Source organism: Trachypithecus francoisi, unplaced genomic scaffold (assembly GCF_009764315.1).
Source record: "Trachypithecus francoisi isolate TF-2019V2 unplaced genomic scaffold, Tfra_2.0 Lachesis_group16, whole genome shotgun sequence".
NCBI lineage: Eukaryota > Metazoa > Chordata > Mammalia > Primates > Cercopithecidae > Trachypithecus > Trachypithecus francoisi.
In genome coordinates, this window is record NW_022681461.1 from 86,008,787 (window position 1) to 86,024,156 (window position 15,370).

The 15,370-nt window shown below is 37.8% G+C and overlaps 1 protein-coding gene across 2 annotated transcripts in view; it reads left to right on the top strand.

The window, feature by feature from the left end:
• TEX10 (testis expressed 10) overlaps positions 1–15,370 on the top strand; it is a 52,357-nt gene that overhangs the window by 18,077 nt on the left and 18,910 nt on the right. For both annotated transcript variants that reach the window (XM_033237977.1, XM_033237978.1), the window contains exons 6-10: positions 5,356–5,594; positions 6,258–6,393; positions 7,562–7,737; positions 9,018–9,195; positions 14,364–14,452. In XM_033237977.1, the coding sequence (XP_033093868.1) occupies positions 5,356–5,594; positions 6,258–6,393; positions 7,562–7,737; positions 9,018–9,195; positions 14,364–14,452 (818 nt within the window). The remainder of the gene's footprint in view (positions 1–5,355; positions 5,595–6,257; positions 6,394–7,561; positions 7,738–9,017; positions 9,196–14,363; positions 14,453–15,370) is intronic.

Genomic DNA, 15,370 nt, shown 5'->3' on the forward strand with positions numbered 1-15,370 from the left:
ATTAACCATTTAAACCACTTTTTAAGTGTACAGTTCAGTGGCATTAAGTACTTTCACATTGTGTGATCATCACCATCTATCTTGAAAAAAGACATTCTTTGCATTTTTCATTGTTTTGACATTTGCACTAATGATACAAAAGCAATGATGGGTAAAACTGTTAGTATCTTAGGATGAATTAAGGCGGTGGCACCAAACTGTACTAGTACACATTGTATTCTTCACCACCATACGCTCACAGTTTAAAAGAAAAACAAGCCAGTTTCACTTAAGAAGGTCCTTAATAAGCAGTAAACATAAGTGATTGTATTAAGTCATGACCCTTGTCCTGGTGCAGTGGCTCACGTCTGTAATCCCAGCACTTTGGGAGGCTGAGGCGGGTGGACCATGAGGTTAGGAGACTGAGACCATCCTGGCTAACACCGTGAAACCCTGTCTCTACCAAAAATACAAAAAATTAGCCAGGTGTGGTGGCAGGCGCCTGTAGTCCCAGCTACTCGGGAGGCTGAGGCAGGAGAATCGCTTGATCCCTGGAGTTGCACATTGCCCTGAGCCGAGGTCACACCACTGCGCTCCAGCCTGGGTGGCAGAGTGAGACTCCAAAAAGAATAAAAAAGTCATGACCCTTGAGAACGCATATTTTTAATATTCTGTGTGATGAATGGGAAGTGTACATAAAGCATTTCTGCTGCATATCAAAGAACTATGATTGTCTCAAGGAAATAGCCCGGTGGGATTTTCCTACTTGCATTTTCCTGGAATGGACTAGATTTTAACTTGAAGAAAATGACTGACAAACAGTGGTTATTCAGATTTGGGTATTTGGCACATGTTTTCACAAAAAACAAAGTGACTGGCTAGGCGCGGTGGCTCACACCTGTAATCCCAGCACTTTGGGAGGCACAGGCGGGCAGATCACCTGAGGTCAAGGGTTCGAGACCGGCCTGGCCAACGTGGTGAAACCCTGTCTTTATTAAAAATACAAAAATAAGCCAAGTGTCGTGGCGCACGCCTTTAACCCCTGATACTTGGGAGGCTGGGGTGTCACAATCACTTGAAGCCCAGAGGCAGCGGTTGCAGTGAGCCAAGATAGTGCCACTGTACTCCAGCCTGGGTGACAGAGTGAGACTCCATCTCAGAAAAAAAAAAAAAAAAAAAAAAAGAACAAAGTGAGCCTATTAGTTCCAGGAAAACAAATGGCATTTGTTGCCACTGATAAAATTTGAGCTTTCAAGCAAAAATTGATAATTTAGTAAACTTCTGTCTACCACTATGAATTCTATCTTTATATTTACTACCTTTTTGTTCTTCATGTTTTTCATGTATCTCAGTCCTGCCTAGGATCATTTAGAGTCTTCTTTAGTTCATTTTTTCTCCCCCCATAAAAATGTATTTCTCTCGCATTTCTGAAGGATGTTTTAGCAGGGTTAATATTATAGGTTTGGCAGTTATTTTCTTTGAGCACACTGACGATATTTTACTGTCTCCTGGTTTCCATTGTTATGTTAAGAAGTCAGCTACGAGTCTTAACTGTTGATACTTGAGGAGTTACCTGTGTGTTTTTTTTTTTTCCCCTAAAGTTTTTCTTCTTGTCTTTCATTTTCTGCAGTTTCACAATGATGTATCCAGTTGTGGTTTTCTTTTCTGTTTATTCTGCTTGGGATTCAGTGGACTTAACTGATATCTTGAATCTTGAATGAAATGTCTTCATCAGTTCTGAAAAACATATTATCTTTTAAACATTTGCCAATTTCTCTTCTTTCCTTTCAAGACTAATTTAATGCATGTTACATCTATTTACTGAATCCTCCGCCTATTTTTTAATCTTTTCTTTATCCTTTCCAGTTTTTAATTATTTAGTTTTATTCAGTTGTAGTCAAACATAAGTCCACGGAATTTTCATTTTTTATTTTTCAGTTCTAGAATTCTTTCCAGTTGTTCCATCACCACTCATTGGAAAGACTATACTTTATCCATTAAATTTCCTTTGCTCATTTGTCAAAATTCAGTTGACTGTATTTTCATGGGTCTGTTTTGGGACTGTGTTCCATTAATTTATGTATGTTTGTTGTTTCACCAATACCATCTTGTCTTGCTTATTGTAGCTTTATTGTGAGTCTTGAAAATAGGGCATGTGAGTCTTCCAGCTTTGTTTTGCTTTCGTGTTTTTTTTTTTTTTTTAATGGGGTCTCCTTATGTTGCCCAGGCTGATTTTCAACTGGGCTCAAGGGATCCTCCTGCCTTGGCCTCCCAAAGTGTTGGGATTACAGGCATGAGCCACCATGCCCAGCTTGTTTTGCTTTAGTCTTATGTTTGGTATTCTGGGTCTTTGACATTATTATGTAGACTTCAGAATCAGTTTGTCAGCAGTTACCAAATAGCTTGCTAGAACTTTGATTTGGATTGTGTTGAATCTATCTATAGATTAGTTTAGGAAGAATTATTCTTTAAACTGCTAGAATGATGGAGAACTAGGATTCAGGTTTATCTTAAGACTTACTTTTACTTTCCTAGGAGAGAAACCTTAAAGGGCCAAGCTCAAGGAAGGGATGTTGTCCAGGCACAGTGTCTCACACCTGTAATCCCAGCCTTTTTGGAGGCCAAGGCGGGCGGATCACTTGAGGTCAGGAGTTCGAGACCAGCCTGGCCAACATGGTGAAGCCCCATGTCTACTAAAAATACAAAATTAGCGGGGTGTGGTGGCGTGTTCCTGTAACCCCAGCTACCCGGGAGGCTGAGGTGGGAGGATCGTGCCACTGCACTCCAGCCTGGGCGACAGAGCAACACTCTGTCTCCAAAAAAAAAAAAAAGGTAGGGATGTCTTGGTAGGCCCTAGGCTTTGACTTTTGACTTCCTTTTCTTGTGGGACCACTAAAAGGTTGCCTTAGTTTTGCAGCTTTTTTCTTTTGAACTGGCAATTGCCCTCAGGACTAAACCTTGAGTACTGGAATCTTGCACTTCTAGTTATTTTCAGCAATATTGTAATTACCTATACTACCTTTACTGGAAATCGAAGTTTCATCAGAGATCTGCCTTCCTCCTAGAATTGTTGGTTGGTATATTTAGTCTTTGAAATTTCTGTATATGTTATTGGAGGAGCAGAAGGAACTCTCCCAAGTTTGCAGATGTCCTTTGAGACTTTCTGGATCGTAATAGATGATGCTGCCTGAGATAAAGTTAAGGTAAATTTTCCAAAGCTCTGCCTGTGGGGAAGAAATGTTTCAAGTCTATCCCAGTGTTTACTGTCTCTTTTCTTAATGATAGGATTCCTAATTTTCATCTGAACGTGTCACTACACAAAATAAAAAACAGATTTCTCAGCTTTCTTTGAAGCTAGGAGCAGTCACGTGGGTAATTTCTATTAAATAGCTCAGACTTCCTCCAGTGTCAGACTTGTACACTGAGTTGTCTGTTGGCCATCTCCATCTGGATTTGATTATGATCCTTTAGACTCAACATATCCAACGGAGAATTAATTTCTAGATCTCTCTGCTCCTTTTTCTTCATCATCTCTATCAAATTAGTCACTACTGTTAGAACCCTTGATGACTACTCCTCCTGTCTCCACCATCTTCAGACTCATGTGTTTGTATATATTTAAGCATATTTCAAATCTGGCTAATTTTTGTTCTTTCTAAATGCCCTCCTTCTCCCAGTTCATACCAGCATTGACCCTGGTTCTTGGACTTGCCATCTCTTGCTTGGAGTGCTGTAGTAGCCCCACAACTGCTTCTTTGTTTATAGTTTGTAACTCTGATTTTCCCTTTTATAGCCACACAATCATGTCTCTGAAAGAAGCTTGCAACCATGTTATTCCTTTGCTTACAGAATTAATTTTGATGTCTTTAGCCTCTGGCTCTTTGTAACCTGGTTCCATTTTACCTTTCCAGGCTCATTTGTCATTCCTGGTCTTACATTTGATGCTTGATAATGCCAGATTTCTTTTATTTCTCTTCTCATGTATTTGTGGTTCCTCACTACTGTGCCCTTGCTCAAGACTAACTAGGATTAATCTTTTCCTTTAAAATTGATTGACTTGAGATATTTATGGCTTCAGTCAAATTTACATTTTTCTTTTCTGTTTTTTAATGATAGGGTCTCTCTTTGTTGCCCAGGTTGGAGTGCAGTTGTGTGATCATAGCTCACTGTAACCTCAAACTCGTGGGCTTAAATGATGCTCCTGCCTCGGCCTCCTGAGTAGCTAGGACTATAGGCAAAGCTTGCCAGCATGCCTGGCTTATTGTATTTTTATTTATTTATTTTTTGAGATGGAGTTTTCGCTCTTGTTGCCCAGGCTGGAGTGCAATGGCGCAATCTCGGCTCACTGCAACCTCCGCCTCCTGGGTTTAAGTGATTCTCCTGCCTCAGCCTCCCAAGTAGCTGGGATTACAGGCATGTGCCACCACACCTGACTAATTTTTTTTTGTATTTAGTAGAGACAGGGTTTCACTATGTTGGTCAGGGTGGTCTTGAACTCCTCACCTCAGGTGATCCACCTGCTTTGGCTTCCCAAAGTGCTGGGATTACAGGTGTGAGCTCCCGTGCCCGGCCTTAATTTTACTTTTATTTTTTGTAGAGATGGGATCTTGCTGTGTTTTCCAGGCTAGTCTCCAACTCCTGGCCTCAAGCAGTCTTCCCAGTTCATCCTCCCAAAACACTGGGATTACAGGCATGGGCCACCACGTCCAGCCAGCTTTATGTTTTTCTAAACATGAAAGAAATAAGCTCTGCTGTTGAATATACCACAGTCTGAAATGAGTATGTTCTAAGTTGCAAATTTTGTTTTTATTAAAATATTTTATTTCAGGTTTTTTGAAATTGTGTTTTGTTTGGCTAGAGTGAATAAACTGATATTAATATGTGAATTATAAAATGGTTTCAAATCAGTGCTTACCTGGATATGTCTCCTTATTTCACATATGAGAAAGTTATGGCTAGGAAAGACTAGTGATTCTTTTAAGTCAGATGATTAGTTAAAAGCAGAGCCAAGATCTGCTGTGATTTCCATCCAAATGTAATTATCTGCCTTAAATCAGGTGTGTCAGGGTTTTTAAGTTTTATCTTTCAAGTTCACAGGCAATATTATAAGAGCATTTACATTTTGTGTGAATAGCACCTTGAGTAATGAATTGAGCTGTATACACTCTGTACCTTCTTAACAACTCTGATTCCATAATGAAATGGTTTATTTGTAGAACTGTGGCCTAAGTCTTGCCTATGCACCTATCTTCTTGGACATCTATTAATTCTAGAAGGGAATTTTTTAAAACTCCACTGATAGATTATTTTAAGTATTCTAATGAAGCAGGCATGGTAGACGTAACGCTTTATAGATGTGTGTGTCTTTGTTTCTAGCATCAAGCATTGCACAGTTCTCTCCAATAACATAGATCATCTCTTACTGAATTTAACACTGTCTGATATCATGGTCTCCCTGGCAAATGCGTCAACTTTGCAGAAGGATTGCAGTTGGATAGAAATGATAAGGAAATTTGTAACAGAGACCCTTGAAGATGGCTCTAGGCTAAATAGTAAGCAACTGAACAGATTGCTGGGAGTATCCTGGAGGTTAATGCAAATACAACCAAACAGAGGTAGGTGATGCTACTTTGCCCTTATTTAACAGTAGAGCTCTTACATGTGCTATCTTAAGGTCTAGCTTTGAAATGATGGCTTGTAAACATTCCATGTAGTCAGGCTAATTATATTCAAGCCCTAGAAGGTAGCTACTGTCTACTTGAACACTGAAATTGTTTATGGCTCAGAGTATCTGTAAGTGGGTAGGTCCACTCTGAAGCAAATTGATAAAGACTCTACCCTCTTCTGATCTAGTTTGACTAGAATTTGAGAACTTTTTTCCTTGATTAATATGGCATGAATCTTCCCTGTCTCTTTACCTTTCTTCTAGCTTGATGTTAAGTTATATTAAGTCAGTTTTAGAGTGGCTTACTTATTCTTTGATTTAAAAACAAAGTTTTCCTATGTAGTTCCCATCTATCCCATCTAAATCGCCTTTCTAATATTCCGGTTTTTGTCATTCCTAGGTTTGTTGTTAAGAAAATTTATACTGTAACTACTGATTGGTTTGACTTTTTTATTAGGCCATTGCTATAGGACTTCAATGGTAGTTGTCAGTTTGTGGCTAAAATTGGCTTTGCCATAGGAACAAAGTAAAGTATTTCGGTGCATTCAGAGGAATTTGGGGGCTGTTAAACATTTTTTGATTCATATGCAAGTTGTTTTCTTTCTGTTTGTAGAGGACACAGAGACTCTTATTAAGGCAGTTTATACATTATATCAGCAGAGGGGCCTTATCCTTCCAGTTCGGACTTTGTTATTGAAGTTTTTCAGTAAAATCTATCAGACAGAAGAACTGAGATCTTGTAGATTCAGGTAAAATCTTGTTATTTTTCCTTTCTTTTTCTCTTGCTGAGTTTTTCTGTAGTCTGTTTAAATATTTAAATAATTTTAGAGAGATTAAATCTTTGGAGAAGTTCATTCTTTTTAATCCTACTTGTTTGCATTTAGGAAATGATATAAAATTTTAAAAGAAGCATACATAAAGTGCCAGTAAACTTTATACCCATATCTGAACAGATAAAAGACTGCTTAGGCATGCATTTCCACCTGTCCACTTATAGCTAAGGGACAGTTGGAACCATCTCAGCCCTTTTTCTTCTCTTCCCATAAAAATTACGGAGGTCGAATCTCTAGCCGTTAGTGACATATTGAGGCATATAGGATAAGAGTGAGGGCAATAGAAGATGAGAAAGTTTCTGGCTTAGTTTGGTGCTATTAGAGAGAGACCACAAAAGAGTGGACTAAGGAATTTTTCAGTAAGATGAGTTTGAGGTTTATTTGGCATAGTCAGAAATGTTTGAGAGGAAGATACAGATTTGGGAGACCTCAACATATATAGGTAGTTGTTGTAACGTATTCGTGTATTTACTTTAAGCCAAGTACTTTACATAATCTCAGTAATCTTCATACTGCTACTGTGAGGTGAATACTGTTAGCTTCCATTTTACAGAAGGAAGCAGAAAATAAATAAATTGGTGAGTATTATATAGCTAATGTGTAGCAGAGCTGAGATTTAAGTTCAGGTCTGTCTTGACAGTGAAGTCCATGATAGAATCACCAACCTTTCAGGGACCTAGTAAAAATGTTCACTGTTATTCAAGACATTTGCACTCCAGCAAGTATTCTAAATAAATAAAAATAGCACAAGTTTGAAGCCATTTTGTATGGGAGCAACTTACGGTGAATGTGTACATTTGTTAATATAGTATAACACCACCAATTAGGATAAATAGTTAAGTGTCTTTATCCTTCAAAATAAGAATACAATTTAGATACTGCCCCAGTTAACATTAATTTAGTGGGTAAAGCCTTGGAAAATGATGCTGGCATCTTGTGGGTTCTCAAATGTTTAAATGAATAAATTTGGTATTATTGGTACATAATTAGTCACTTTGTGATATATTTAAATTTTTTTTTTTTTTGGTTTAAATTTATTTCCCTTGTCTTTGAGAATTACAAAGATGTCTTTGGCTTTTCTAAGATATCGTAGTAAAGTGCTATCCCGTTGGCTGGCTGGTTTACCATTGCAACTTGCTCATCTTGGCTCCCGAAATCCTGAGCTCTCTACACAGCTCATTGATATCATTCATACTGCTGCAGCACGAGCAAATAAAGAATTACTAAAAAGTTTACAAGCTACTGCCCTCCGAATTTATGGTAAGAGTTCATTTGTTTAATGGCGTAGGTAGTCATTGGTCCACCCTGATACACAAAAGAAGTTTTTAAGGGGAGCTCTGTAGTTTTGCCTTTCCCTTAGTCTAAATTAGTAATACCATGGTTAAACTGCCAAAACAAAACATCGACAGCAAATTCATTTTCAGTATTTATTAGGATATAGAAGATTAGTGATTGTTGATGCTTATTGCATTCTTAAATTGTCTTTCAAACGACTTGCTATTCATAAATTCAAAACTAATCTGATACTTAAAAATTCCTTTGCTCTGATGGCAAGACATATCTTTATTATTAATTATAATGAATATTTTGTATGACTTTCATATATTCTTTATTCATCTGGAACTGACTTAACTAATATTTTAAGCAGAATTATTAAAACATAACTGGGATGTATGTATACATATTATTGAAATATTCACATACTATAAAATTCACCATTTTACAGTATACAGTTTAATGAATTATAAAAACTATATTTCTAAGGTTGTGCAACTAACTATCACCACTGTCTAATTCTAAAACATTTTTATCACCCCAGAAAGAAACATTTACTGATTGGAAGTTCATCCTTACTCCTTCCTTCTCCCAGCCCCTGGAAATCACTCATCTACTTTCTGTCTATATGGATTTGCCTATCATGGATATTTCATATAAATGGAATTACATAACATGGGGCCTTTTGTGTCTGGCTTGTTTCACTTACCATAATATTTTCAATACTTTATTCCTTTTTATTGTTGAGTAGTATTTCATTGTATGGATATGTCACTGGTATCCATTTGTCTAGTGATGAACATTTGAGTGGTTTCCACCTTTTGTGGGTTATAGTTTTAAATATGTATTTTTCAGTATTGGTCATATATATGTAGGTGTATATATATACACAGCAAACCAAGTCTTTTGCTTTAAGTCAGGTTGATGTTGTAATTGTCACTGTTTAGCAAAATTGTTTGTTTACTTTGTGCCTAATCTCTTTTCCTCTTTACCCCCATGAAAGTTTTTATTTCTAACAAGACACTTGGATATTAAATCTTTAAATAAATTATGTTTGGTATTTTATTTTATGCAGTAGCTTAACAAGCTGTACATAAGTGTTTGATGATATTAATATAATTATGCTTTTATGTAATTGATACTCGGCATAAAATTCAGCATAAAATGTTAGCCTGTAATTCACTGGAAGTAATTGATCTGCTTTATTAATCTCTGGTTTGCTTGTCTTTCATAGTTGATGTTAATATGTCTATCCACCTCACTAGATCCACAAGAAGGTGCTGTGGTGGTTCTCCCTGCAGACTCTCAGCAGCGTTTGGTTCAGCTTGTATATTTCCTACCCAGTTTGCCTGCTGATCTGCTTTCTCGGTTAAGTCGTTGCTGTATTATGGGAAGACTCAGTTCAAGTTTGGCTGCCATGCTTATTGGGATACTGCACATGAGGTAGCATGCTCAAGTGAGCTGTATTTTAAGTGTATAATCTTTTCCCCCTTTTACTGGTAATTTGTGAATTATGGAATGCTTTTGCAGTCGCATATACTACCTTCATTTACTCTTAATGCAACAGTTAAAACTGTTGATATCACTAGGTAGAGTAAGTTCACAAGAGTAAGACTGTTTCAAATTACTTGGTTAATGATTTTTATAGATAGGTTGGAATAAGAGTTGAAATAGAATTAACAAAAGTGTGTAGTAAGGATTTATTGGTAGGTGAGGGTGTCGTACTTCAAACCTTTGTTGTTATGGAATTGCAATATAGACCTTTTCTTCAGAGAGCTCAGAATTTAATGTAGCTAGTGAATTAAATAAGCTCGTGGACTGAGACCAGGAATCACTTGTAATCTCTCACTTTTGCCGGGCGCGGTGGCTCAAGCCTGTAATCCCAGCACTTTGGGAGGCCGAGACGGGCGGATCACGAGGTCAGGAGATTGAGACCATCCTGGCTAACACAGTGAAACCCCGTCTCTACTAAAAAAATACAAAAAACTAGCCGGGTTAGGTGGCAGGCGCCTGTAGTCCCAGCTACACGGGAGGCTGAGGCAGGAGAATGGTGTAAACCTGGGTGGTGGAGCTTGCAGTGAGCTGAGATCCGGCCACTGCACTCCAGCCCGGGCGACAGAGCAAGACTCCATCTCAAAAAAAAACAAAAACAAAACAAAACAAAAAACCTCTCACTTTTTTTTTCCTGGTGGTATAATAAACATAACATAAAATTTACCATTTTAACCTTTCTTAAAAACTTTTGCCAGGCGCGGTGGCTCACGCCTGTAATCCCAGCACTTTGGGAGGCCAAGGTGGGCAGATCACGAGGTCAGGAGTTTGAGACCAGCCTGGCCAGCATGGTGAAACGCCGTCTCTACTAAAAATACAAAACTTAGCTGGGCATGGTGATACGTGCCTATAGTCTCAGCTACTCAGGAGGCTGAGGCAGAAGAATTGCTTGAACCCAGGAGGCGGAGGTTGCAGTGAGCCGAGATGGTGCCACTGCACTCCAGCCTGGGTGACAGAGCGAGACTCCGTCTCAGAAAAAAAAGTTTTAATATTTCAAGAGACAAGTTCTCACTCTTACCCAGATTGGAGTGCAAGTGGCATGATCATAGCTCACTGCAGCTTTGAACTCTTGGGCTCAAGAGATCCTCCTGCCTTGGCCTCCAAAGTAGCTAGCACTGCATGCCATTTTCCATAGCCATTTTACTCTGAAACTCTGAAAGGTTTTATATTGCTCGTGTTGGAAGTATCCTCATGTGTATATCTTCAGTCATAGTATTTTAGTATTCAGCAGTATTACTGGTTGTGGGAGGGGTCTGATGGGAAGGGTCTGATGTGGTTTTAGGCAGAAATAGAAATCTCGGCTGTAGTTGAAAAGTTTTCTTGTATAGATCACCTATCTCAGGTAGATAAGAGTAGCTTACTCTTAATAGACTTTCTTCATACCAGTATAGGACAGATATTTAACTCTGGTCATTGGAAGTGTGCTTCAAAACTGACAGTAAATTTGCCTTTTACCAAAACAGAGAACAAAACATATAAATAAAATATTGTTTGTATTTTAAAATTCTAGGTTTATTTCTTCCTTGTATATGCCCATTAAAGGGGCCTGGATATATTTTTTAAGAATTTTAAATATTGGCCGGGCGCAGTGGCTCAAGCCTGTAATCCCAGCACTTTGGGAGACCGAGACGGGTGGATCACGAGCTCAGGAGATCGAGACCATCCTGGCTAACACGGTGAAACCCCGTCTCTACTAAAAAATACAAAAAACTAGCCAGGCGAGGTGGCGGGCGCATGTAGTCCCAGCTACTCCTGAGGCTGAGGCAGGAGAATGGCGTAAACCCGGGAGGCGGAGCTTGCAGTGAGCTGAGATCCGGCCACTGCACTCCAGCCTGGGCAACAGAGCCAGACTCCGTCTCAAAAAAAAAAAAAATAATTTTAAATATTGATTAGTTTTCCATGTTTTTTCTTTTTAGATATTAAAAAAAAACTGCACTTCGTTTTGTGTAAGCAAAGTGCTAGGCCTTTTAAAAGTTAAATTTAAAAAATTTTTTTCTGTAACTTAAGTGCTTGTTTTTTATTTGACTTCCAGTAGAGGGCACTCTGTTCCTTAGCTATAACTTAGATTCAGTTCAGTTAAATCACCCCTTGAATGTTTCTTGAAATTGATTCTCCCTGGAAGATGCATTTAATGTCTTCCTCAACATCTGTTCACTTATGTTTAGTAAGTTTTGTCAAAGATGTTTTTTAAAATCTTGGGTTTTGTTTTTTTTTTTTTGCTTTTATCTTTTTGTGGCGATCAGTGGTGAGAATTGGGAAAATATATTAATTTTACAAATACTAATAATACAGACTCACATTTAAACGATTATCATTGTAGTTAAAGTCTGCCAAATTAAATTTTGCTTTTTAGTATTTGTACAGAGTCCATTAGTAGACTTCTCTCTATATAGGTGTATTATTCCCATCTAAAGTAGTCCCTTTTTAAAAAGAATACAAAATTAGGACTTTTTAGCCTTGTTGAGCCCGTGGCACTATCATTTTATCACTTTTCATAGGGTCATAATAAGACTAGCTGGGCGCAGTGGCTCACGCCTGTAAATCCCAGAACTTTGGGAGGCTGAGGCAGGCGATCACTTGAGGTCAGGAGTTTGAGACCAGCCTAGCCAACGTGGTGAAACCCCATCTCTATTAAAAATACAAAAATTAGCTGGGCATGGCAGCTTGTGCATGTAACCCTAGCTATTAAGGAGGCTGAGGCAGGAGATTTGCTTGAATCCAGGAGGCAGAGGTCGTAGTGAGCTGAGATAGTGCCACTGCACTTCACCCTGCGTGACAGAGGGAGACTCCATCTTAAAAAAAGGACTGAAGGTTAGTTCATTCAGACATATATATGTTGGGTTACTTCATATCTTTAGTTTTTTATTCAAAGTAACTCCTCTTCTTGACCATGACTATAAAAGTCAACTTTTAAATTACTTGCCACTAACACTCTTAAAATATTGCTTCTCAGTCCCATGCATCCTGTGCACTGTTGCCAGATTGATTTTTCTGCATTACTCCTTTACTCAATTCTGATTTTTATCTTGTCACATTAATTGGTCTGTGAGATCAAGTTTAGCTCAATTTTTGTAGTTCTGATACCTTGCCGTCTGTATTAAAGCATTTGTCTAATGGCAGGACATGTACCACCTAAGCAGGGATTCCATGTGTTAAAAACCCATCAGCTAGAAATCTTTCATGTTTATTTTCTCTCAGCTTTTAAAAAATGTGTTTGGAATTGCTGTCTCTACCTTTTTACCAGCCAGTTATAGTTTTTTTATAATCTGATGTTTTCCTCATACCATTCTACTTGTGGTGTTTCATCATAATATCCAGTGGCCTTTTCTCAGTTCTTACCCCACTACCCCAATTCATTTATAGCCAGATTGGGGGAACAGAAAGCATAAATATGGAAAGATGCTCCGTGGTGTTAGATAAAATCTCTGAGGAAGGAGAAATTGGCTTGTACCAGGAAGTTTGGCTCGGGTTTCAAATAGGGTGAACATATGACCTGGTCTGCCAGGAACAGTTCCATTTTACTCCTTTTGACCCAGCATAATCAGCACCAGCACCCTCTTTTGCTCAAAGAAGTGTTCAGGCTTGGAAAGTATATATGGTTTTCATAGTTAAAGACAGTGTGCTATATTGCTTGTCATTTATCACTTTTCACAGGGTCAGAATTTTAAATAGGCTGTTAAATAAATTTGCTGCCCCTTTTGGCCACTGGATGGCACAGTGGCTTCCTGTTTTCATTGAGTTCAAGAAGATAATAGTTTGTTTTCCAACCACTATTTTGTACTTCTTTCTGTTGAGCATCTGTACTTTTTATAACCCCCTTAGTTTGTGCTCTTGCCCCATAGACCTTTGCTTATCACCTGGGAATGACACCCAAGAAGAGTGTTTTCATTATTTTATGCCCGTCCCCTCCGTAAGAATATTAATAAGGCCGGGTGCAGTGGTTCACGCCTGTAATCCCAGAACTTTGGGAGACCAAGGCGTCTGGATCACCTGAAGTCAAGAGTTTGAGACCAGCCTGGTCAACATGGTGAAACCCCATCTCTACTAAAAATACAAAAATTAGTCAAGCATGTTGGCGCACGCCTATAATCCCAGCTACTCAGGAGGCTGAGGCAGGAGAATCGTTTGAACCCAGGAGGTGGAGGTTGCAGTGAGCTGAGATCATGCCATTGCACTCCAGCCTGGGCAACAAGAGTGAAACTCCATCTCAAAAAATATATATATTAATAAATATAAGTGCAATTATTATAACAGTAAAAAAATTACCAAGTGCTTTTAGGTGAATTAGAAGTTCCTAATTTTGATATTTATTCAGATGTCTGTGATAAATAATTTTTAGTATCAGCTTGTCTGATTATTCTCAGCCATTCTGCAACACTGATGGTTGACATCTGTTTTCTTCCTAGCTTTACCTTGAAGGGAATTTTTAAAGGAGACACTAGAAACTGATCTCATAGGAGGAACCAAATAGTCCTCATTTAATGAGAAGCTGCTTTACATTTAGCTATTCCTTTTGAGTCCTCTGCCAATACCTTAGCTGCACTATTGTGAAATAGACCTAGTTACAACTTTACTAAGGATAAGAACACACAGTTCCCTTACAGTGGCTTTAAAGATAAGTTTTCTTTGCCTAATTAAGATACTTTTGCTTAGTTATGTAGGAAGCTAAAGCTTGTTTAAACATAACTCGTTTGCTGAGGGTAAGACTATAAAAATCAAATAGTAAATACATAGCAGCTGAACCTACCACTGAAAAGCAAAACTTCATCTTGGTTCCTTAGAGTCTGATTTTCAAGTGGGATGGAAATTTTCTGTTACACTATATATGTTGATCAAGTATGCTTTTTAATGAAAGTTTATATTAATATGTTTGAATTTCAAACTTTTCTGCTATGGTACTTGAGCCCTTGGATATGAAATTAATACAAGGCATATATGGGTTTTAAGCTATGAAATCAAACTTGTTTTCAGTAAAGAAAAATGGTTATATACTGTGCTACCTTTGAAAAGTCTGTCAAGTTGGTCACTTCTGGTAATACTTCTCCCTTTGTTTTTCATAGATCATCATTTTCTGGGTGGAAGTATTTAGCTAAAGACTGGTTGATGAGTGATGTGGACTATTTCAGCTTCTTATTTTCCACACTTACAGGTAACCACATTCATTTGCCAGATTATAAAAGAAAAAACCTAATGTGATTCACAATTATCCTTCTAAGATTTGCCATTTTATCAGTTTGGTTCGGTTTTGAAGGTGATAAATATTCTGTCTTGGAGTGATTTTTGTGATTAGTAAGTGGAAATCGAAAGAATATTTCTAACCTACATTGTTAGGCTTCTGAGGCAGGAGGATGGATGATTTATCTTTAAATCTCTTAAGGTATGAGTATCAAAACCCTGAGCATTATTTGAATGTCATGTTATTGTATTTTTAAGTTTGATGTACTGTTACTATTATTTTAAATGCATTATTTAAATATTTTCATTTTATACTTGGATAATGATGGGATTCTTTGAAATTTTCTGAAGACTTGAAATTAGGAGAGTTAATATAGTGTCAGAGTCCAAAAAGAACTTGACAGTTCCAATACTATGCTGAATCTAGCAAGATATATATTTCAGAAGATAAACGTAAGCTCCTATATGTTTATTGTATACTTTTGAATGTGTACATTTGAGGTGGGGGAGGCTGTGTGTTTTAATAATAGTAGTTGTCAAAAAGATTTTAGTGGTTTTAGAAAGCTCATTGGAAGTCAGTACTATGACATGGCTATCAAACTAGATGCTGCCTCTTTAGGTTGTGCTTACAGAAGTATAGTGATTTGAACATCAAGGTAGATAGGGTTGGGCTACATCAGTGGTATTCTGATCATTCTGAGAACTACCTTTCAGGAGTGACTTTGGCAGGTTGTTTGTGTAGGTTAGGCCAAGTGTAATAGAGGTGGTAAGGGGAACTAGAAATTGTTGAATGAACTATACACGTATTGTCAAAGTAAAAACACTTAGGGCGATGGAGTAGTTTTAAAACATTTGAAGGGCTATTATCTAAGAACCTAAAGTATTTGATATA